At 34.5% G+C, this 24,935-nt stretch overlaps 4 protein-coding genes across 5 annotated transcripts; all 4 read right to left on the minus strand.

The window, feature by feature from the left end:
* Positions 1-1,701: 1,701 nt before the first annotated feature.
* On the minus strand, positions 1,702-5,703 carry LOC145959076 (uncharacterized). 2 transcript variants are annotated; one of them, XM_083077126.1, is made up of 7 exons: positions 5,562-5,703; positions 4,740-5,276; positions 3,787-4,182; positions 3,581-3,702; positions 3,412-3,511; positions 3,267-3,338; positions 1,702-3,191 (listed from the first exon to the last, which is right to left on the minus strand). In XM_083077126.1, exons 3-6 carry the CDS (start codon positions 4,178-4,180, stop codon positions 3,292-3,294), a joined length of 663 nt encoding a protein of 220 aa, XP_082933252.1. In that variant the 5' UTR covers positions 4,181-4,182; positions 4,740-5,276; positions 5,562-5,703; the 3' UTR covers positions 1,702-3,191; positions 3,267-3,291. The 2 variants fall into 2 exon arrangements, with proteins under 2 accessions (XP_082933252.1, XP_082933251.1); XM_083077125.1 differs by having other exon boundaries at positions 3,412-3,702.
* A 5,489-nt stretch (positions 5,704-11,192) lies between these two features.
* Positions 11,193-12,381, minus strand: LOC109787930 (blue copper protein). The gene is made up of 2 exons (XM_020346531.3): positions 12,109-12,381; positions 11,193-11,785 (listed from the first exon to the last, which is right to left on the minus strand). Exons 1-2 carry the CDS (start codon positions 12,272-12,274, stop codon positions 11,406-11,408), a joined length of 546 nt encoding a protein of 181 aa, XP_020202120.1. The 5' UTR covers positions 12,275-12,381; the 3' UTR covers positions 11,193-11,405.
* Positions 12,382-16,424: 4,043 nt separating this feature from the next.
* On the minus strand, positions 16,425-18,634 carry LOC109787928 (RNA-binding (RRM/RBD/RNP motifs) family protein). The gene is made up of 5 exons (XM_020346529.3): positions 18,223-18,634; positions 18,044-18,142; positions 17,204-17,491; positions 16,825-17,073; positions 16,425-16,735 (listed from the first exon to the last, which is right to left on the minus strand). Exons 1-4 carry the CDS (start codon positions 18,541-18,543, stop codon positions 16,861-16,863), a joined length of 921 nt encoding a protein of 306 aa, XP_020202118.1. The 5' UTR covers positions 18,544-18,634; the 3' UTR covers positions 16,425-16,735; positions 16,825-16,860.
* A 1,051-nt stretch (positions 18,635-19,685) lies between these two features.
* On the minus strand, positions 19,686-24,729 carry LOC145958706 (uncharacterized). Its single transcript, XM_083076220.1, is given in 5 exon segments — positions 19,686-23,473; positions 23,683-23,803; positions 23,899-24,004; positions 24,203-24,281; positions 24,516-24,729. Coding segments are annotated over 5 exon segments (660 nt in total). The 3' UTR covers positions 19,686-23,333.
* Between the last annotated feature and the right edge of the window lie 206 nt (positions 24,730-24,935).

Below are 24,935 nucleotides of genomic sequence, written 5' to 3' on the forward strand. Positions count from 1 at the left end.
GTGATGTTGAGATAGCATGGGGTTAATACATGTGTGTGTCGTGCCCCATTTCTTGATGACCCATTTGTTGTTCAATTTACTAGACATAATTGCCCTTAGTTTCCAAGGACAACCTTCATTGCTATTAGGGCATTTGACAGAGAAAACCCTTTGGCCAGACTCAACAACAACAAAAGTTTGATGTGCATTCATAGAATAATGTTTAACAGCCATCTGTACATCATTTTTTGTGTGAAAACGAAGCCCGATATACAGCTCGTCGCCAACTCTCCAAGAATTAGGGACATCTAAACCACGATACCAACTCTCTTGATCTGGATGACTCCAGTCAATATAACTGTAATGTGGAGTTTCTGTCCAAAATGGATTATTTGAAGGTCGTAGTTGGGAAAAAAATGTTAAGTAAGTACCCATATTATTTATCAAACTAATAGAACTTCAAATAAACCTGATTCAGTTGGCTGGGGAGGTTCAACTTCATATGGTGATTGCACCCTCACATTGTTGTTTGCATTGACATCTTCATCCTCTGTATTAGATGAATTCAAATCGTCGGCTTCATCACCTTGTCCCAGATTGATATCATCATCACTCAAGTTTGTCTCAAAATCAATGTTTGAGTCAGGATGATTTATTGGTGGTGAGATTGGAACATTTTTGGGTTGTAAATTAGGGATGTTACTTGCCGGATAAGATGTTGTTTGTTCAAATTCATGATGACTAGTGGTTGCCTGAGTTTCATTAACATGAATTGAAGATGGCACAACCACATCTACATGAACATACAATTCAATCATATTCATTTTATATTGTCTCTCAAAGCTATCAAACATACACTCAAGATCTTCATCATCACATACATCAACACTTTCATATGATACAGGATCAAGAGAACGTAAATATCTACATTGTATGTTGGAGATAAATTGATTAGCATTAACATGTAACTTTCCATGAATTTTATTCTTTAAATATTCAACATCAATACCACGACTAATACGTATTGTTTTATGACTACCCACGAATGAACAACCCTCAGCAGTTTGGTTAATTGTACCATTGTAATACACTACACAAATGAAAGACATGATTTAAACGAAATTTAACAGATACTAAATAACAAACACAACAGCTATGCAACAAATCAGATAACAAAACAAACAAAAGCCAAATAAGTTGGATGGTGAAATATTTTCAATGGAATTCGTATATTTATAGACCCATGAACAATGCATTTGTCTAAAAAAATACATGATCTACACCGTTGATTCTGTCGGTGCGATCATAGTCGTTCATTTCCTCTGCTATTAGGAGACAACACATCTGACCCATGAACAGTGACGGATATAAATTCGAGATGATCTACACCGTTGATTCTGTCGGTGCGATCAGGGCCGTTCGTTTCCCCTACTACTACGAGACAACACTTCTGACCCATGAACAGTGACGGATTTAAATTCGAGATGATCTACACCGTTGATTCTTTCGGTGCGATCAGGGCCGTTCGTTTCCCCTGCTACTACGAGACAACACTTCTGACCCATGAACAGTGAGGGATTTAAATTCGAGATGATCTACACCGTTGATTCTGTTAGTGCGATCAGGGCCGTTTGTTTCTCCTGTTACTACGAGACAACACTTCTGACCCATGAACAGTGACGAATTTAAATTCGAGATGATCTACATCGTTGATTTTGTCGGTGCGATCAGGGCCGTTCGTTTCCCTAGCTACTAGGAGACAACACATCTGACCCATGAACAGTGACGAATTTAAATTCGAGATGATCTACACCGTTGATTCTGTCGGTGCTATCAGGGCCGTTCGTTTCCCCTGCTACTAGGAGACAACACATCTGACCCATGAACAGTGACGGATTTAAATTAGAGATGATCTACACCGTTGATTCTGTCGGTGCGATCAGGGCCGTTCGTTTCCCCTGCTACTAGGAGACAACACATCTCACCCATGAATAGTGAGATTTAAATTCGAGATGATCTACACCGTTGATTCTGTCGGTGCGATCAGGGCCGTTCGTTTCCCCTGCTACTACGAGACAACACTTCTGACCCATGAACAGTGACGAATTTAAATTCGAGATGATCTACACCGTTGATTCTATCGGTGCGATCAGGACCGTTCGTTTAACCTACTTTATGCTTTACATTTTCGATTGTTATTTTTCATTGTAAGGAAAATAATATGACATTTCTTAATCACACACGTAAATATTATTCATACTTCAACACTTTAGTACTACATTCAAATTAAGATAATACTTTTAAACTTCAACAAACACTTAACTATTGTTTAACAACAACGACAACAATAACATGAAGTTAACAAAGTAAACATTGACTGTTTACAAAATAAACAACGATACAAACAAGAAAACATTGATTGTTAACGTATACGGTAACCTACATGAAGTTTAGTTGTCTTTCAAATGAATTGACCATGTTCCACATCTGCAATTGTTGAGGCTCCAGATCTTCAAAAGTAACAAACAAATTCAGTAGCAATTCATTCGGGTCTTCTGCAAATTTGTGAAACATGAATGACACATCTTCATCACAGGTTAAAGGATATGGAGTATATTGCTTTCCTCCATCTTCATATCTAACTGGACAACGATAATGAACTTGACTTATGTGTTTGCTATCCCCTTTGATCAACCTCTTATGTACCTCATTCAACAAATTAACAAGTGTCATGTCTTCGTTAAGTTTGATAACTCTTCCACTAGATGGCATTTGTATGGCATAATCAAGACCGTACTGAGTTTCAAATATCTGAACATTTTGAAACACAAGAGCAAACACTGTTGCTGAACCCATTCTTCGAAATCACTACTACAATATTTCTATCTTAAGTTGAAGAGAAAGTGTCTGAACATAAAACACACACACACACACTTATATTTATAGGCAAATGGACCCAAACTAAAATAATAAAATAATATGAAGTACATAATTTAACAATTTTTTTTTTTCATTACAAAATTAAAAAACAACAACAACAAATACATATAACTAAAGTGCATAATTTTACGAATATTTAATAATAATATTATCCAAATTTAAATATTACAATCCACAATAAAATTTACATTACAACCATCCGAATTAACAATAAACCTAAAACTAAATTACAAATATTTTTTCTCATCAAATCAGATATCCTTCGGAATAACCTGCAAAAAATGTAACATACATTTGTTAAACAATATTACTTACAAAATAAATTATATTTAACTAACACTACTCACCCGTTTTACATTATTTTTAGTTATATTAAGCAAGTATGGACCACGGAAACGCCTGGGGGCAAACACGACAACCTGAAGAAAAAAAAAACAAATTCAATTCAACACATAAATAACATATAATTTAAATTTATACAACAAATTTTACCTGTTTCAGAATTAACACACCCCACAACAATGTCTTCCCCATATTGTCGGTGTTGCTTAACTTTGTAATGTAAGCTTGCACCAATCGCTGCAGTTGGGTCCTGAAATAAATATTTACAATTAATTACAAAACAATTTCTTTTAATGTATAACAAATTCACTAACCATACCTTTAAATTAATAGTATAATTTCCCTGTCCAGTTGGGATCATAGACTCCACAAAAGCAACAACTGTTGGGACTCTTTCTAAATTGTGGTTGATATTAATCAATGTTGTCACTTCAGGTAGACCTATTGTTAAAAAAATAAAAATTATAGTTAACATTATTTGCATCATTAAATTTACACACATGAAACTTAATATGCTAAACAAACCTCTAGATTTCACATAATCCATAGCATAGCGCCACGGGTTAGAGTTGAACACCAACATCGCAGGTCCGTTAAGATCAGCCAAAAACTCTTGTGTTGGCAAGGGATTTTCAGATTCCCTGTTCCTCATTGTAGCTTGGACCAAACCAGTTGGTCCAGGAATAACACGGCCAATGTCACGTGTACTAGATGTCTCTTCGTCATCATCCCCAAGTTTTGGTGTAGGGGGTGACAACGGAGACAATGACTCTTGTTCTCGAGCTTCTTCAGCCTGTCTAGCTGCCATTGCACTTCTCATTGACGCAAAAAATTGTTCATCTGTCCGTACTTCATTTGATGGAACAATGTCTACTTCTTCGTCACTATCAGGTACGTAATCAATACCTCTACGAGACATTCCTGATAAAATACAAATCAAAATAAATATTTCATTAATATTGTGTCTCAAATTTTAAAATTTCAAATATTCAGTATAATATCACAATTTTTAACATTGCAATAAATACATATATTCAATTATAAAAATCAAATTATATAACTTTTTCATTTAAAAAAATATTAATTGGGGCACTGGAACGGCCCTTTCTAATTTCAGAACGGGTCGTTCTCATTGCAACAAAGGTGTTTGATCTATGAACCCAGAATGACCCGTTCTCAAAGAGCTCATCAGAGGTTAATTTTTGTTCTGGAACGGCTTATTCTAAAAGGAGAACGGGCCGTTCCAAAACATAAATTAACAACCTTTCTTTAAAAATCGGAACGACCCGTTTTGAATACGTGCTTTTTCAGAACGGCCCGTTCCACGTTTATAACTTACGTCTTCAACTTCATATTTAAAAAAAATTAAAATTAAAATTTTTACACCACTCTACTTTACAAAATCAACAATGATACAAACATACAACATATTATAAAAATAAAATTTAAAATTACAAAAATTTAAATATATTACTTACTTGCACCTGGACCACCAAATAAAAAATGAGCTGGACCACAAATCGAACAAATGAATTTTGTGCAACCCAATACATTTAACTACTCTGAATTTGATAGCACCTGGGACTGAGGCGTTTTGTAAACAACGAGTACGCACCAAGTTGCAATCAGGGGGAGGTGTTATCTTGAAAACGCCTACCCCACAGGCTCCGTCAGTGAAGGACTGCCAAGTGTACAAGGCGCCCAGGGGGGGCGTTTTCTCCTCACACCTGCCAAGTGTACAAGGCGCCCGGGGGGGGGGGGGGGGCGTTTTCTCCTCACTCCTACCAAGTGTACAAGGCGCCCAAGGGGGGTGTTTTCTCCCCACACATGCCACGTGTACATGGCGCCCAGGGAGGGCGTTTTCTCCTCACACCTGCCATGTCAACAAAGCGCCTCCCCCTCATGCGTTTTTCGTTTACACGTACCCATGCCACATCACCAAAAGAAGGCGCCTTGGGGGGAGGAATTTTCTAAAAAACGCCCATCCCCAGGCGTTTTCACTGCCACGTTGGCGCCTGCGTGTCCAAAACTACCTATTTAGATAAATAATTTTTTTTAATTTAATTCGCCTATTTTTATTTATTTTTATTTACTCAGGTCAAAAAGCCTAATATGTAAGTGATTAAAGTGAGAAAGAAGAAAATAAAAATAATTAAAGTGAAACAGTAATTATTGGTTGAAAAAAAGAAAAAAGTGAAGTGAAAGGTTTCGTGGAGAGGAGAGGAGAGGAAATCGGAGACGATAGTTGAAAAGGTGAAGAAAGCTAGTGATTATGAATGAATATAGATATGAGAACGTACGCTTGGTTTGGCGCGGTTGACTCGGCATGACCGATTAAGACACATATTCGCGAACCATTCTCTTCACCTCTGAATCAAATCACCCTTCGTTTCATTTATATATATACCACCTTTCATTACGCTCATAATAATAACTCTCATTCTCATCAAACAAAAACCACTCATTCCCTCAAACCCCAAACCAACCATGGCCACAACACCCTTCTTCCTCTTCCTCTTCCTCTTCCTTGCCTCCTCCGCTCTCTCTCAGGCTCAGTCACCCTCCGCCACCCCCGCCGCCACTCCCTCAGCCTCAGCCTCAGCCTCAGCCTCAGCCACACCCGCGCCCGCTAAAGCCTCAGCCGCCTCTCCCACCGCCACTCCTGCCGCCACGCCTCCAACCACCACCACCCCACCCACCACCGCTGCCTCCCCCACTCCTAGCGCCGCCACGCTCTCCTCCCCGCCCTCCCCTTCCTCCTCCTCTCCCACCACCAGCCCCTCCTCCGCCCCCACCACCAGCACCACCTCTCCGGCCGAGTCCCCCCTCGACTCCCCCCCCGCTCCCGATGCTCCCGCCCTCTCCCCACTCTCCCCCACCGCTTCCGGCGTCGTCAGCGACGGCCCCGCCGACGCCCCCGCCTCCGTCGCTCCCAGCAGCCGCGCCGACCTCCGCAGAGTCCCCGCCGCCGGCTACCTGGGCGCCTTGGCCACCGCGGCTGCCCTCATGATGTAGATCCCTAGTTGTGTATGGTTTAGGGTTTCATTTTAACACATTATTAGTATTACAAGACTCTGTTCCTTGGCTTCGAGTTCGACTTAGAGAGACACCAACTTTTCTTTTTCTTATCACCATTGTCATCACTACTCCACTACCATCTTCACACTGACTTCATTACCCTTTCCTTCCACCCACACTACCATTACTTATTATTATTTATTATTACTATTTTTCCTTTCCTTAATACTTTTTTTTTTCTCGCCATTCCATATGCTTAAATTGTTGCCTCCGTTTATAGATTTTGGCTATTGTATATAAAACTACTCGACTTGGAATTTTATATTGTTTTTTTAGCTTCTATTTTTCTACTGGTTTCTTGGATTTGGCTTTTAGAATATTAACTCCAAGATACATATCGAGTTTATATTATTACAAGTCATGGGTGGTTTTGTTCGCGAGCGAGGAAAGTGGTTTCATGGGAGGGTTGTCGTTTTTAATTGAAGTGTTTTTTCGGTGTAGTACTAAAATCTAAAATACAAGTGTTGGACTTGGAAAAAGGTACTACGTCTGGTCTTGATGTGGTTGGATGGGGAAAAAAGTGGGGTTGGCTTTAACAGGTGTCACATGCTAACACCTGTTAAGGGACTTTCACGTGTTACGGACGCAGGTGCTTCGCCTCACATACATGTTGTCAATCTCTAGTGACAACTCGTAAACTCTCGTACGAGTTTACGAGTTTACAAGAGCTTACCTGTACAACTCGGAGGTAAAATCGTTTTTTAGTGAACTCGGAGCAATCTCGGTGAACTCGGGTAAACTCGTGTAAACTCGCGAGACTATCTCCGATATTAAGAGATCACCGTTTTTTTTTTCACTTACACAAAACGCACGTTTTGTGTTGTGTGTTAGGGCACTTTCATCTCCTACTCTCCTCTCCACTCCAGACCTCCGCAGCGCCTCTTCCACGGCTCTCCTCCTTCGCGCCTCACCTCCTTCGCGCCTCACCTCCTTCGCGCGACACCTCCGCACGTCTCCTCTCCTCTTCGCGCGACACCTCCGCGAGTCTCCTCTCCTCTCCGGCGAATCTCCGCCGATCTATCCTCTCTGACAGTGGCTCTGTCTTCCCCGGCATCTGCAGATCTGTCTTCTTCTAAGAGGGAAGGCAGCGGCGACGGCTTGAGGAAGGGTTGCATTGCAGGAAAAATAATTAGGGTTGGAATATGGGCCGAATGGGCCAAGTTTTATTTTTTGTTTTGATTTGGTTAAGAGGGTTTTTACTTCATTATTTTTTTTAGAAAGTAACCTCTCTTTATTAATTATTAATTATTATTATTATAATTTAGATCATATTTTAAGTAATACAAAATTTAATATAAGACCTTAAATATTTTGTTTTCTTAATTTTTTTATTTTGTTTAGCTACTATAAATTTTTATTATTAAAAATATTTAATGTATAAATAGTTATATTTTTATTTTTATATGTATATTATTAATTATTTGTATTATAAATTATCTAATATTTATATATATATATATATAAATAAATTAGAATAGTGTAATCCTACTATATTTAATAAATTATTTTATTATTAATATAATTTGTTATTTTACTCTTTAATATAAAGTTAAAATGTTTAATTATTATATAATTTTTAATTATTTTTATAATTTTGTTTATTGAGTAATCTCTTACGAGTTTACGAGATGAGTTTACGATACGAGTTTACGGAGCCTTCACGAGAAAGTTGTATTTTTCTTCTTCTTTATTTCTATCAAATAGCACATTCAAGAAAGTTGTATTGTATTGAATAAAAAATACTTCATCGCAATTTCTTGAAAGCACAGAGGATATAAATTGCAATGGTAACTTGATTCATCTTGTATTTGCAATTTTTCTTTTGATCTATAGAAGTTCATAGTTCGAGCCTATAACCTTACGCGTACTTCTTGTATTTGCTATAAATATGATTAGAATTATTTTTATTTTCTGAGATGGAATCATATCTCCAACTAATAGTTGGAAATTACTCCCATTCAAATACAAAAGATCATTTAAGAAAATTGTCTTTGTTAATAACAATTTTTTTTTTTTATCTACATGTGGTTATTGGTTAAAGAATCAAACTCCTATATCAATATATTTAAAGAACCTAGTTATTTACTAACTATATTGAAAGATTTTAGGTGTGATTAAAAATGCTAGTAACTTAATTACAAATAAATTTCATATACTAAACAACATAAGTTAAATTTTACTTCTGACGCATTTTTTTTACGCTTAAGCTAGAAGTATTTTAGACATCTCTTAATTATTTTATTATTTCTTTAATAAATTGTGTTAGTATATTTTGAACATTTAATAATTTAATGCATTTACCAATTATGGTTACCTAAATTTTATTGTTTGATCGGCCATTAAAAACTAAAAAGGTCTTCATACTAATATATTCTATTCTCAACAATTATTTAATGTGTATTTCAAATGATAGACTTTTCATAATTTGCATCTAATTGTTTAATGAGTAGTTTTAATTACTGAAATTAATGCATTCTATTTTTAAAACTAAATTGTTTAGTAATACAGTAGTTAATTTCAATTATTGATAAGTCTCCATAAATTTGTATTTAATTCTTCACGTAAAATTACTGTTGTAACATTTTAATATTACATTTAATTATATTTTTATAATTAATTTTTATGAATTAAAAGTTTTGAACTTGGGTGTCAAGCACGCTTCTACCCAAAACCCATTACTCCCTTTCCAAATATTGTCATTTTTGTAACTTTTTCTCCTGATAAAAATAATATAAAAGATCTTTACTTCGTCAATAAATTAAGAACCATCTAAAATTTACTTTTAAAATAATTATTGTAAAAACTAAAAAAATATATCATGTAAGTCCATTTTTTATTAGAACACTTAATAATGTTAAAATCCTTTACACTCTTCGTGCATGTACTATTATATTTACTCATAAAAATTTACATATATTTTAAATATGTCATAACATAATATTTCTTATTTGATTTTATGTCCAATTAAAATTATTATATTAACAAGTTTCTAAAAATATTACATATCTCTTGTACTCACTATCTTCTTCTTTTTTTTCATTTATAGAAACTTAAATAGTATATTTATATTTTAATTTTACAGTTATTGATAAAAATACATTGTCTTCTACGTGATTTTGTTAGTACTATATATATATATATATATATATATATATATATATATATATATATATATATATATATATATATATATATAAGACTTGTTGTAACATTCTTTAGGTTTATTTGTCTACAATACATTCTTTTTATAAGATGTTTTACGTTTTTTTTTTTATTTTTGATTTTATTATTTGTGCCAATTAAGTAAGATACTACTAATAAATAAGGTTTTTTTTTAAAAAATATTTTCTAGATATTTTCAAAGTAACAAATATTCTAAATTAATTAAATATTTCAAAATAGTAGATAATTTGAAATGAATGAAGGATTATATAGTGTGTTTGTTTTTTCATTTGCAGTAGACAAATATAGGTTCATTTCAATCCATTAGACTCATGCTTCTTCATTTTGGTACTTTAGAATGCCACCAGTGAATATACAGAATAATGCATTATTAACTGTTAAAATTTTTGTGAGTATACTAAACGATGTGGATTATATAGCATCTGTTTAACAAATTTTTTTTATTTAACAGGATTTACAAAAAAAAAAACGACCATAGAAAAAATGTTACAAAAATATTCAAATGTAACCTACGTCAAAAATATTGTTAGTTGACTAAGCATTGTTTTTAGTCGTGGATAAACGAATCTTTCTAAAGGGAGAAGGATTTTGATTTTCCAGTACATCCTCTTTTTTGTTTCTCAATTCTACTTCTACCAAAAACATGCATTGGAAATAGAGTAAAGCTATTGCTGTTTAAAGAAACGCAAAAGGTCAGGATAGTGTTTGCTTTAGTTTGGTTAGCAGGTGCAAAGTCTTCCTTGCTTTGTAAGTCATCAAAATTTGTGATAATTGAAGGTAAATGACTTTTAATGTGTTGTGCTTTCATTCTCTGTTAACTTGAACGTGATTTAACGATAATTATTTTTAATATATTATGACGTGAAAATGTAAAAAAACGTGGATCAAAAATATAATACCAAACAAATACTTATTCTATATCTGTTTGAAACACATTCTTAATAATGTAAATAAGAGTTTATATTTTCTAGTATATTAAATGGAGAAGTAACTCTATGTCTTTTCTATTAAAAGTGGATTCATAATTTTTTTATCGGATACCAAAAACACACTAAATGTTTTAATGGTTAAATTTATTCTGATTTTATTGAATTTTAAATAATTCTTTATAATTCAAAAAGTTTTTAGCATGACTTTTATATTTTCTTTTAAATAAATACTTATTTGCTCATAACTGTTCGACCACCAAATGGCCTAATGTATGTTTACCGTGATTTTTTTTGTTTGAAACAGCTTATATCTTAATTCAGTACAATTATAAAGACTCATAAAATAACTTAATCTATTCTAAATTTTCGGTTGTATATAAACAAATATTGAGCAATTTCAATGTTAAATTCGGCATTTTTCTTAAAAGAACACTCTGAGAATTTCTCCATGTGCATATTGTTTACAAAATTTTATTTCACACCGATGATCTATCTAGGCTAGATCTAACAGGTATTATAAAAGTAAAATAAAATTGGGAGATTAACTTCAAATTACATGAAGTTGAAAGATTTTTTTTTTTTTTTTTAATTTACTCCTAAATATTTTATTTTTATATTTATCCAAATCACTTAAGCATATTTTTTATCCGTAAGACCATAAGACATGTATATTACTCTAACCTTATCATTCACCCTTATTTAAAACAAGAGAAGTCTTTCTTCACCATAAATCATTATGCATTAAAAAAAAAAGCATATATAAAGTTGGGTACTCTATATATTAAAAAAAAAGAATGAAAGACAAACATTAGAGATTTCCTAGATAACTAATACTACAAGACCTGGATTAGTACTCATAGATAAATCTGAATAAATCAAACAAAAAAACAGAGTGATAATAATAATAATATAAGGAAAGAAAGCACTGCCTCTGTCCTGGCTGAGTGGACAAACTTAAACCAGACGCAAAACACAGTAAGAGATCCACGAAACAATCAACATGGCAACAATGGGTGAGAGACTAGAAGCTGAAGAAGAATTTGATTTAGCCGCAGTGGTGGAAGTAGTGGTGGTGGGTGTGGCGGTGCTATCAGAAGGTGAAGCCTTCCCGGTTGAAGGAGCAGTGGCTTTTCCTGCTTTCACAGTGACAGCAAGTTTCATGCCACCAGAGCAGTGTCCAGGAACAGAACATATGAAGTAATGTGTTCCTGCAGTCTTAAGGGCAATGGTGGTGGCACCACTGCTGTCTGTACTAATTGAGTTCCCTGTTGTGCATGATTTGTAGTCACTCTCCTTAACTTCATCCACTGTGTGCCCAGCTCCATAATTGAACACTGTCACAAATAAATGCATGATTTGTAGTCACTTTCTAATTTTAATTTTGGAGACTATAATATAAGTTTAGTACAACATTTTTGAACAGCCTATAATATTCAAAATCTTGGTACTATTTTCACTAAAAACACATTTAACTGTGGAGTTATGATGGAATCAAGTACTTTAGTGCTGATATGGTCACATCTTATTTCTCTTCTTATCGAACATAGTATGTTATAATAGAATGATAGAAACAAAATTTGAACATGGTCCTATTATATAAAATGTAATGGGGGAGCATATATTACTACAAAAAGTTCGTTTCCTAGTTGTTACTTACCGAGACTATCACCCACTGCAAAGGTTTTGTCACCAGTCCATGTGCTATAATCAGCACCAATTGCCCAACCTGAAGTATCTCCCACGGTGTAGACGGTTGCAAGGGTTGGCAGGGCCATGTTGATTGCTATCAGTGAGCCCAAAACCAAAGCACTAGAGAATGCCATGATTTGGATGAGATAGAAAACAAAGGAGGCTCTGAAGAAGAAGTTGGAGAATGGGTTTGCTTTATATTACTGAAAGAAGGGGATGGGAGTTGTTAAGAGTTAGGCCCAGTTTGTGGCATTTTGCATGAGGATGGATGACTTGAGTTGCACTTCATACCTAACACCCACAAAAGATGGTGTGTTCTTTCCAACTCACATTATGAGGTAAAAAATAGTGGTTGAGTTGAATTATTCTGTTGCAATCATAATGCATTTTGACTAAACCTGCCAATAGGAACTCATCTGTTGTAGTAGTTTAACTTAACATGAACGGTTATGATGGATTGCCAATGAAGAAAAATGAAGGGAGATTATATATATCATGCACCTTTGCTAGCCCAATATTAAACTCTAATATTGTATTTTTATGGAAATGCTTAGTTCCAATTTTGGAGCTGTATGTTCCGACCAAATACGGTTGGGAAAGTTGTGTTGATGCCTCGAAGGAACACTTGTTAACTATATTGGAAGAGGGTCCCTCAACTCAATACCGTGCATAATTATATAAACATGATCATCGTTTGAAAATGAATATGCTTGCTTAGAACCTACTCATTCTGGTTCAACTCCTAACGCGTTATATATAATATACGCGAAACATTTTAAGCATGACCAATAAGTTCCCAACACGAAATAATATATATTGGCATGCTAAAAAGGTACCGTTCATAAATATATAAAATCTTACATATCAACGTCTGTATGGAGGATATCATTGCGTTGTTCTGTATGGCCATTCTAAATGAATGGAAATGTATGTAAAGCTTCTACTTTCCAGTTAGATTGAAACATTTTAGAAAAAGTAAAATTAATAATTGCACGACATAATAAACATTTATATTCTAACTACTAGGATTAGCTTAGTGGTTGGTATAGTTAAAAGTATGAGTTCAATTCTCATTGCGATTATCTTTATAATCTTTCCTATCTTTAAAAAAAAGAAACATCTATATTCTTAAAAAATAAAAAAAAAATTACACCCGTCAAGATTGAGATTAATTTGAATATTTGATACTGAGGCTGTTATCCCGTAAATACGATATTTAAAATTATTCTCAACCGGGTGAAAATAGATTACATTTAAATATTAGGATATAGTTTTACAACTTAAAATTTGGATTAACTAAAGGGGCAATGTAGGAAATTGTTATTTTTACTTCCAAACTTTTAACAAAGGAGTGAACTAAAACTTCAAGTCATGCAATGGAAGGTTCAGGTACTGTGACGCAAAATATTACAGTAGTTTGGTTTGTTGAGATTCCTTTGGAAGGAAGTAAAATGGAGGAAGTCAGCATGAGAAAAAAAGATATGGTGAACGTGGCAACCGAGAGTAGAATTTCTCTGTGGCGACAAAAGATGGGGTTTGGGAAAGAATGTGACATCTTAAATCTTGATCCTAACAGCTTACCAAACACCATCACTAATTAAAGCTGAGTAACATGTTAAATTAGTCTCCAGAATCATGATAAGTAACCGGTTAAACTTCAATTACTAATAATTGAAATGACATTTTTTTAATTTCATGAATTAAGTCGACTTATACTCAATTTTAGGAATTAATTTAGTTTATTAGTAATAATTGAAAGTCTGAAACCTTCTCTCGTGGGCTCTTCATGGGCTGACGAACCCATTACGTAGAAAAAGGCTGCAATGGTTAGGGCCGTTGGGTCCCTAAGTCTTTGCCCAACTACTATTGTACTTTTAGTTAATGTCAAGGGAACAATCATCAGAATTAAAGAGTTTCTACTTTCCAGCTATTCAGATGAACTTTATCATAATTACGCAGTGTAGCACTCTCTTGAAATTTGACGTAAGATCAAAACCCATTCAATAACTTGAATCAAGACGCTATTGATATGTAGAATAGCATGAGATGAAGTGGAACAAACAAAAGTTGGCTTGCTAAAAATATCACCATGTTAGGATAATAACATGGTCATCAACAGATGTTGCTGACGTTAGACAACTTTGTTCTTCACCTTATTGTCCCCCGTTTGAATTTGCTACGTCATGGAAAATAGAATTTGTATAAATTTATTAGATCATACATTTTTTCCTTATAAAAATTTTAATTGAAAAGTTCATGTTTCCCAAGATTACCAAGCATCTTGAAGTGAATACTTCTTTCATGTAGCTGCTAGATTTGCTCACATCTCTCCAGGTGAGTCCTTTATCTATTGGTTTGAGTAAAATACCATTTTTTTTAATGTCATAGGAATAACAAAGGAAATATTTGGATTTGAATTTAAAATCTTGTAAATACTACTTCGACCTGTACCACAAGGTCGGTTTTAATGATTTTTTTTTTGTGTCTGTGATCTTTAGCTTCTCAATTCAAGAAACTATTTTGCTCTTTCACACGTCATAGGCTACGTTCTTCTTCCAGTCGCACAGGAAAAGAAGTTCCTGTCAGTAAAAAGATTTTAACTTTAACACCTGGTTGAAAGGAAAAAAAGAAAAAAAGAAAAAGCAAAACGTTATATAACCCAAAATTAGGATTTAGGACAACAAATTATTTGTTTTGATTTCAAAGTATATTTTTTGGAATTTAATTAGAGCATGCTAATAATGTAAATGCATTTACATTATGTTTTTATATTATTATCCAATGATAAATTATCATGTATGATAAATTTTTTTATTTTCATAATAAATACTTATATTTAAAATATTTTAATTATTTGATAATATAAAAATCTTTAAAATGACAATAAATCAAAATTAAATTATTTTATATAAACATATATACAAAAAAAAAATGATAATAGTACGTAATGTTATTGTCGATGTTAATTTAATACTCAAATAATAAAACTGCTAAAAGAAATTGCTCGTCAAGTCGAAACACGCAAACCATGTGTTTGCATTTCATTAGGCCCAATGTCACTTGGGGTTAACAGCCTCGTGAGTTGATGGTTTAAAAGTAAATAATTGATTCGAATCATAAGCCATTGATATTTGCACTCCCCTTTTTCCTATTCTCATTCTCTTTTTTCTTTTAGAAGACCAAATTAAACTCCAACCTTTCCCCACCCTCTCCCTTCTAAAAATTGCTGTCACCTCTATTCGTCGTCTCTCTTCCATATTCGAACCTTTTACCCGTTTCCGTCATACTCCTCTCCCAAACTTATTTTCTTTTCACTTTTTTCTTCTTTGTATTGGTAGATGAAGTGTTGTACATTACACAACAAAAATATATTTTTGTCCTCAAACCTAATTGCACAACTGAAACATGTTCCTATTGTGTATTAAAAATATATTTATTTTAAACTCTTATATTTTTATTAATTTTTCTTGAACTTTCATTCCTATTTGCTTGTAAAAGAGCAATAGTTGATTAAGTGTCATAGATGACTCAATTCTCAAAAAGACTAACAGAAAAGACACTAATGGAGCATGTACATCTATAATTGCACGAGTTAGAACCACTGCTTCAACTTGTAGACACAGAGATACAAGAGTTGAAGAAGTGCAACATGAGTTTGAGGTGGAGATGACAGACCAATGCACCACGACTCTTGAGCTTTCTAAGCTCCATGTGCATTTGCTTCCTTTACTGTTTGTTAAAATTGTGAGTAACGGATACTACTGAAGGTTCAGACAGTTGTGTCATATCTTGATGCTATGTAGTCTAGTAAAATTTCCAAAACTCGTAAAACATCTCTACTTACCACAGTTATCGGACCTCATTCATATATTATAAGACAAGTCTTTCGTCTTATAGCAAAGCAATGTTATTGCTGAGTTAAAACAAAACAAAACCAAATAACTGATTTTGAGTTACTCTGACAAAATCCACAAAACAAGTGTTCAGTATTACTAATTGAAATGGTTAATATTTTGTTATATTACATGCATTATATGAGTTTTTCCCAACAAAAGTTTATTCATTTGGTAAGGAACTAATCAATATCTCAAAAGGACATGAGTTTGATTCTTTTCAATGCGAGGATGTTATTGGTGAATAACTTGTAAGTATTTCTATAAACTCTTATAGTCTTGTGACCTTTTCCGACCTTAATTAACTCCAAGATTCAACTCATCTAAACTTTTAAATTATATATATATATATATATATATATATAATCAACTGGTAAATTTTGAACCAATATTATTAAACTACTCATTATATTGAAGACAAAAATATTGGACCACATCCACAATACATGTCATTGGGAAGTAACCACTAACCAGCAAAGATGCAAACGCCACCACCATTGATATACATATTTTCTCGCTTTCCTAAGATATAGTAGCATACCCGGACAATTGTTAAATTAAGTAATGAAGATATCTTGATTCCATGGAGATGTTACCATTCATTTAATACTAATATTCCTTCTTGAATCACGGAAATGCTTGTGCTTAAACCTATTCGTTCCTTGTATCTCATGAGCCTCTGGTTTATAAAGGTGCAAACGCCTGTAAAACACACAATGTAAACCGATCAAAGACCATGAATAATCAGCAAGAATGAAGAAACAATCAAAATGTCTGAAGCAAGGACATACTGCATCAAAATATTGATATGCAGGGAAAAAATTATATCAATCAGCTTTGTCAGCTTCTGCCCCATTCACGCTCAACTCAGGAGATGCATCTTCAGACGTGGCACTCCCACTCAACTCAGAAGATGTATCTTCAGACTTTGCACTCCCACTCAACTCAGGAGATGTATCTTCAGACTTTGCACTCCTCGCCACTAGTTGTTGAGCAAATCGCCGACTGCGATCCACCCTGATTGGCCTTCCCATAAATTCCTGCAGAAGAACAGTTTCCACGGAGTCACCCCAACTAAAAACAGTGTTCCAAACACTAGTCATTGCATATAAATTAAAATCAGTGAGAATAACATTATCCACACAAACAAATTGAGAAACCCCGAGTTACCTTTCCTTGGAACTCAGAAAGAGCAGCTTCAGCTTCTTTCTTGGACTTGAAGGACACAAATCCATAACCTGAGGGCTTCCTAGGATTCTCATTAAACACAACTTCAGCAGAAACAACTTTACCAGTTCCCGAATTAAAAAACTCCCTGAGATCTTTGGACCTCGCTTCATAGGACAAGTTTGCAACAAACAAGTTAAATGTCACCGGAAGCTTTGGTTTCACAGGCGGCGGTGTTTTGATCTTTTTTGGTCGTGCATAATTCACTTTCATCACACGTCCCTCAAACTCCTAATAAGCACCATTCAAGGAAAGGAAAAAAAAAAAACACGACAAATATTATTTATCAAGGTGTGCATGTGCATCTATTATATATGACTTAAATCCACTTTTAATCTCAATAATTTAACAAACATTTAATTTCAGTCCCCAAACTTTTTCGTTACAAATTTGATTCCGTGACATTCAGAAATAAACAATGTTAATCCATTATGAATGTTCCACTCAAAATTAAGCAGAAAATGATGATTTCCCATGAGAGATACTAGATGTAATTACTTAGCCACAGCTAATTTCTATGTAAGAAAGAATATTATTTTTTATTACCAATATATTATGTTGTATTTTTATTTTAATACTATTGATTTCCTAATTGACTAACAAAATGTAAGTTGTATAGTGAGCACTTGGCCACTTGTATTCAACATTGGTAATTTTAAAAAAAGTAAGAGACGGAATTTATAATAAAAATAATTGGGAGCAAAATTAGACTAAAAGGAGGAAAAAGTAGATAAATAATAAAATGAGTAGAAGAAGAGAGAAAGACAGGGGTCTGAGGCTTACATACGATTCGAGGTTATTGAGCGCCGCAAGAGCCTCTTGGGGGGAAGCCATTTCGACGAAGGCCAAACCCCGGTTTCTGTTTTTCTTATACATTGAAAGCTTAAGCAAGGCAAAGGCTAGTGAGAAAAAGAGGAAGCTGAAAGGAAGAGAAGCGTAAAGAAGAGGGGGAAAAAACAAACCTGGACTTCGAGGACTTTGCCATGTTTCTCGAACAAGGAGCGAATGTCTTCGGGGGTGCTTGTCCAGGGCACGTTCTGAGCGAGCAACCTGGTTGGAGAGAATTCTTGTTGAGCGGTTTCGTGGGTTTGTTGTTGGGAATCGGTGGCGAGTGGGAGAATGGGGTTAAGGGTTTGTTTGGTTGTAACGAGGGATAGGCGCGGAAAGCGGAAGTAAGAGTTGGTATTGATGGATTGGGAAATGGGTGTGCTCCCAAGGAAAGGGAAAGGGGTGGATTGGGAATGGGGTGAAGTTAAGCAGGCAAGACGTAGTAGCGCCATCATTCATTCATTCATTCACAAAGACAGGCCTATTCTTCTCATTATGATTTATGAGTATTGAAGCAGACACTGCTTTGGGGTGTTGCCAGGTGAAGACGCCCAGTGGATAAGGCCACCTTCATCAATAAAACGACAACGTTTCGCCTATCTTCTCACTTCTCACTTCTCACTTCTCACTTCTCACTTCTCATCAATCAAACTATCCAAAAATGTTTCTTGACAAATAATTTGCTTAAATTACTTTTTTAATTTCTATAATATTTAATTCATAATTTTCTAATACTTTTACTTAGTATCATTGAGAATAATTGTGGTTAATAGGAATATATGCCAAAAAATTATTAATATTAATTAAAATGTGTAAAATATTAAATAAATAAATAAATAAATATAAATATTTTTTTGCAATTTATTTGTTTGCACATTTTCACAAGGTTCACGAATGTCCGTTAGAGTTGAGAAGTCATCGTTTCAACATATTCCATTCAATTTGACATCGTTTTTACCTTATACATGCATTTGGATGAATTTCCAATTAAGCACTTGTGTGGATTTCACAAATTATATGCTTTTCATTTGAATATTGTGTTACTCTTTTTTTTTTTCCTTTCTATTTTTTATGGTGCAATCATATGAGAAAAATTATTTTTTTATTATAGTATTAAGAGAAGTATCTACTAATTTTGTTATAAATTAGTCTTCTTTGAAGCTTTGACTATATTAGGATTATTCCTCCTGCATCATTTTTTTTTATCAAATCTAAGACTTGAGCTCAAAATCTTAAAGTTTGAGGATCAACTATAATACTAGTTGAACAAACGAAACAAATATCAATAAAGAGCAAGTCTTTAATAAAAAGGAAAGGTGGAAAAAAAATTTGAATTAGGGAAATTTGTCGATAACTAATAACAAGTATATATACCTGCCAAATGCGACTAGTGTAATGACTCGAAAGGTCACTACTGATAGCAAACTTAGGAGAAGTGATGGATGATCTTCTCCACGGATTTGCTTAGGCCGGATCTTCTTCAATGGAGACTTGATTCTTCAACTCAAGAACACTTAGAAACTAAAAACTTACGGATGAACTCAACCTAGAACTAGGAGGGAAGCATCCAAGCTGAAGCATCAATGGAGAGCACACTTCAAAGAGGAGGATTCTAAGGTGAAATCCTAAGGTTTTGAAGATGAACTCTAGGGAGACTTTGAGAGGGAAACTCGGCACTATGGCTCACAAATTTCATTAATCATTCAAAGTGAATACAAAAGGTGAAAGAATGGCTTAAGTATGCACGGAATTGTGACCCATAGGTGCCTAAACTAAAGCCTCACAAAATGGCGCCTAAAGTTTGAATTCAAATTTGAATTTTGAATTCAAACTTTGGTGCACATGTGTAAGTCCGAAAATTTAGGTACCAAGGTGCATTTAGGTGTGATTTGAGAGTCATTTAGGGTTAATTTGAGTGGCACATGTTCAGCCACCCATGGTGCTAAACATGTGACTCAAATGTAACTTAAATGACTTCCAAATTAAACCTAATTTAACCTAATTAGCATACTTTAGTATTCCTTGTATTTTCCTATTCTAATGACCTAATTACATTGGTCAAACAATTACAATGGAAAGGAAAAATTACAAGAATGAAAATGAGCCCAATATTGGGTACCAAAAGCCCAAAGGCCCATGAAGCCCAAAACTAGGCCCAACTAGCCTAAAACCTAAAATGGTACTCTATGTGGTCCAAAATACAAGACCAAAATATATGATACCTATACTAACATGATGTATACAAAACATATGAAAATAGCTATAACAAACTATGGCCCATGAAAAGTTCAACTTGGGCCTTCCCAGGCCCATAAGGCCCATTGGGCCCTGACTGGCCCAAACCTTCATGTCTAGCCAACTCCTCTTGGATCTTTGAGTATGTCACCTCTTGCACTCCAAAGCATGATTCCATCAACTACCCTTACTATAATATGACTACTAAGTTGCAGAGAAGTAAAATAACATACAACTAGCTTAAGGTTATCATGTACATTGATATATATGTACAAGGTAGAAGATATAAAAGCACAACCTATAAACATATCCAATCTACATACAAAATATACAAAAATATATAAATAATTGTACTCATCGATCAAGTGACTGTACAAGACCTAACCACCACAAAAAGAACAACACAAACGGGAGTCATCTCTAAGTATGATTCGTTGCCAACTAACCTAAGCAGACTTGTTAATCTTATCCTGTTCCTATATTAAGTATGACCATTACAGTTTCAATCACAAGGAAAAAATAAGGTAAGTGTGTGAAATAAAAACAACATGCAAGCACAACATCAATGTCAACATGAACAACATCAACTTCATCATGCAACTTACAACATAAAGTAACTTAACAACTTCATCTCAACAACATTATCATCATACAACTAATGTGTTGTCACGCATATTAACTAAAAAGATTTCCTACAACAAAAGTGATTAATTTAAGTGGCTAAATCCTACTAAATTATAACACTTGACCTATCGTTGTCAAATCAAGTATAGACAACTTCACGTCTCATACAGATTTTGTTTAACAACTTACTCAAACCATCCCTCACTGGTACCACTCCCATTGGGTTGTAAATCAAATCAATATTTTTATAATCAAATTTAAATACTAAAAAATAAAGAGATGCTTCCATGCAATCAAATAATGATCAATGGTGGTTCTTAGGAGCAACAAATACGAATAATGATCAACCATTCAACACATATGTAAATCGAGAAAAAAATGTTAGAACTAACCGCATAATCATCAAAACTCATCGCCCGTTAGCACACATTCCAACGCAAATCATGGTTGTGTGACAATTTTCAACTTCAAACTAATCACACTATTAGTTTATCAATGCAAATCATGGTTGTTGCCGAAGGATTGAATGGGCTCTTCAAAAAAGCTAGTCAGTTGGGCACTTTCACGGGATATGAAGTCGAGAGAAACCAACAGGTGGATGTTCTACAGTATGCAGATGACACTATCATCTTGGCAAAAGCAAAAGAGTCAAACATTTGGGCTATCAAATCCATCTTAAGACTTTTTGAACTTGCATCTGGGTTAAAAATCAATTTTTTTAAAAGTCAATTACTCGGATTCCATGTGGATACTCTTTGACTACAATCAATGGCAATGTTTTTGCATTGTCGGATAGGGAGTCTACCTTTTACTTATCTTGGGCTACCAATCGGCGCCAATCCGAGATGATTAGATACGTGGCAACCTGTAATTGAGAAAATCCAAAAGAGATTATCTAGATGGAAGCTTGATTCCCTGTCCTTTGGTGGCAGAATTACTCTCTTAAAGTCTATACTACATTCAATTCCGATTTACTTCCTCTCCTTCTTCAAGGCTCCAAGAGGAATAATTTCTCAACTTGAATCTTTATTTAAATCTTTTTTATGGGGAGGGGATGCTGATCATAAAAAAATACATCGGGTAGCATGGGATGACGTATGTAGAGAGAAGAATAAAGGAGGTTTAGGGATCAAGGATCTAACTGCTTTCAATTTGGCATTACTGGGAAAGTGGAAATGGAGGATGTTAGTGGAGACTAATAGTTTGTGGGTAAAGGTTATTAATTCCTTGTATGGAGACCATTTATTCCTTTCAAGTGGGTCAAGGGTGAAAGGTTCTAGATGGTGGGCTGACTTGTGTAGCATTGAGAATGACAATATGGTTACCAACAATTGGATGACAAATAGGTGTAGAAAGGTGGTTGGGAATGGGAAAAATACATATTTCTGGGAGGAAGATTGGTTGCAAGGAGGTAGGTTGTCACAAAAAGGTATAATAGATTGTATCTCATCGCAGAAAATAAGAAAGCTAAAATCTCAGATTTGGTAGTTTGGAGGAATGGAGGCCCTGAGTGGTGATGGAGATGGCGTAGAGCGTTATTTCAGTGGGAAGAAGATCTATTGAATTTTATTACAACAGAAATCAATGAGCTAAATCTGAAGGCTGAAGTAGAAGACTGTTGGAGTTGGACTACTGATCCTAGTGGCATTTACTCTGTCAAGTCTGCATATAAGGAGATTAGAAATGAAAGGATTTTTGCATCCAATAAAATATTTTCAAAAGTATGGTCGCAAGTAGTTCCAACAAAGGTTACAGCTTTCGCTTGGAAGGTAATTCTTAACTGAGTTGCTACTAAACACAATTTGTTTATTAGAGACATCTTGAACAGTTCACAGGTTGAGTGCTCTCGCTGCACGGGCCACATGGAGACTAGATCACATATGTTTTTTGAGTGTCATGAATCTTATCGAGTTTGGATGGAATGTTTTAACTGGTTAGGTGTTAGCACAGTTATCCATAATAATTGTTGGATATTTATTTGGTTAGCCATCATATGGACAGTGTAGTTGGCTAGGAATGAAGTGGTCTTTTCTTCCACTCAAATATCTGCAATGGAGATGGTAGATTTGGTTAAAATTAGAACCTGGAACTGGTTAAGGACAAGGCATAAAGTTTTTAGGTACGACTTTGCTTCTTGGTCCATGAATCCAGCAGCTTGCCTCACCTAGGTAAATGTATTCAGGTGGTAAACGAGTCTATTAGAGAAATCTGATTCTGTAATTTTTATTCCAATGTTGTGGGCTGAATGTGATGGTCTAACTTAGGTTCCTAGTTGTGGAACGATATTTTTAGTTCACATGTGGTATTTTGTAATGGGTTGGAGTACCCCTTGTACTTCCTTTATTTTCAATTATTTGGATTATAAAAAAAAAAAAAGTTTATCAAGTTACTTATTATGCATTCTACGATCTGGGGAGTTATGTCGTAAGGGTGATAACGGTTGTCTTGCGAAATCTTGATTGTCAAAATGAATCTTCCTCTGAATTGGGCTACCTGATCCGGGACCACACTTTCTCTTGTTTGATTGCAAGACCCATATACACAAAAATACAAATATGATAATTTTCAAGTAGAGATGAAGTAGAGAAGATACATATTAACTACTGGGCAACCTAGACGGGTATATAATTATATCATCAATAATGAAAAAGAAAATAAATAAGTTAGAAATGGCATGCACATGGTGTAGGAACACGTCACTTGCTTTTCTTTTAAATCTTAAAACTAACTCACCTTGGTTGATGGGTTGTTGGTATGTTTGCCCCTAGCATCAGGATGGTTCCTTTCCTTCAACCGCCTTAATAACCTTTTCTTCTCCGTTTCCAATGCTTTATTTTCATCAAACAATAATTTGACCTAGGCATGCCATGCAATGTTAGAAATTATTCAACTAAATAATGCAAAAATAAACGAAATGTTCCAAAAAAAAAATGGGGACCAATCAAAGTTACCTCCTTCTCGGCTTTGTGAAGGTTAGTTTTTAGATGCTCCTTATCTTTCTTAAGAGACTTGACTTTGGCAACAAGTGACAAAACACTCCGTGTTAATGGGTTCATGCTTCCAAATCCAAATCAAACAAGTAAGACTTACATAATTGAATTGAGAAAAACTGAAAAGGCAATATGAAATGATATCATGTATGATGGTTATAAAAACTACATTATGCTAAGTATAGGAAATATTACTTAAACTCTAAAAAATAAAGGGAAAAAGAAGGACATGAAAGAAGATAACATGGAGAAGTTGCATGCTCACCAATTTCACATACTCAACAATTGTCAACATGACTCATTCTCACGGTTTACTTGCAAAAATGCAAATGTAGAATCATCATCTATACCAATAATTTTAAATCATCTACACCAATAATTTTAAAATTTGAAAAAACATATTATCCACAAAGGTATTATTTGAGGATAAAATTTCGTAAAAAAATTTGTAGGAATAATATTTGCTGTGAATTTTTATACAAAATTTGCATAAAAATCACATGTAATAAGAAAAATTCTAGTAATGAAAGATGAGAAGCAAACAACTCATAATGATAAAGATGTGTGAGTGGGACTACCCGTAGCAGTGAAGGTGCTTGAGTACAGACCACGTGCAACATAGGTGGGGGGACTACAAAATATTGAGCTGCTCAAAGACACCATAGGTGTGGACCATGCGATTGCGAACCACAATAGAGGTGCAAGGTGAACAAAGACATAGATACACAAGGGTAGACGGTGACGCAGAGACACAAGTGCAGATTGCAGTGGATGTATGAGGCCAAATGGCATAATAGATGAACAATGTAGGTGTGGGTGCTAATCGCAACACTGCAATTAATACATGACACAGTTGTGGACAATGAGAACCGTCACCTTTTTCCCTCTTCATATTCAAATTCATGTATCCGCTTGATCTCTAATATATTTATTCTTAATCTCATGGTAGTCTTAATAATGATTGCGTTAGTGGTGATGGTGACAAATATAATAGTCGA

This window comes from Cajanus cajan, chromosome 6, assembly GCF_000230855.2.
Source record: "Cajanus cajan strain Asha chromosome 6, NIPB_CcT2T_4, whole genome shotgun sequence".
Classification (NCBI taxonomy): domain Eukaryota; kingdom Viridiplantae; phylum Streptophyta; class Magnoliopsida; order Fabales; family Fabaceae; genus Cajanus; species Cajanus cajan.

What these genes read in the sequence shown, in the direction of transcription:
- LOC145959076 (XM_083077125.1), bottom strand. Translation starts at nt 4,180, where the DNA reads ATGTCTCGTAGAGGTATTGATTACGTACCTGATAGTGACGAAGAAGTA. An exon ending in GGATTATGTGAAATCTAGAG is followed by an intron (nt 3,703 to 3,786) that starts GTTTGTTTAGCA and finishes TTTTAACAATAG; the next exon opens with GTCTACCTGAAGTGACAACA. An exon ending in GTGTGTTAATTCTGAAACAG is followed by an intron (nt 3,339 to 3,411) that starts GTAAAATTTGTT and finishes TTTTTTCTTCAG; the next exon opens with GTTGTCGTGTTTGCCCCCAG.
- LOC109787930 (XM_020346531.3), bottom strand. Translation starts at nt 12,274, where the DNA reads ATGGCATTCTCTAGTGCTTTGGTTTTGGGCTCACTGATAGCAATCAAC. An exon ending in TGCAGTGGGTGATAGTCTCG is followed by an intron (nt 11,786 to 12,108) that starts GTAAGTAACAAC and finishes TATTTGTGACAG; the next exon opens with TGTTCAATTATGGAGCTGGG.
- LOC109787928 (XM_020346529.3), bottom strand. Translation starts at nt 18,543, where the DNA reads ATGATGGCGCTACTACGTCTTGCCTGCTTAACTTCACCCCATTCCCAA. An exon ending in GCAAAGTCCTCGAAGTCCAG is followed by an intron (nt 18,143 to 18,222) that starts GTTTGTTTTTTC and finishes GCCTTGCTTAAG; the next exon opens with CTTTCAATGTATAAGAAAAA. An exon ending in TCAATAACCTCGAATCGTAT is followed by an intron (nt 17,492 to 18,043) that starts GTAAGCCTCAGA and finishes GGTGCTTATTAG; the next exon opens with GAGTTTGAGGGACGTGTGAT.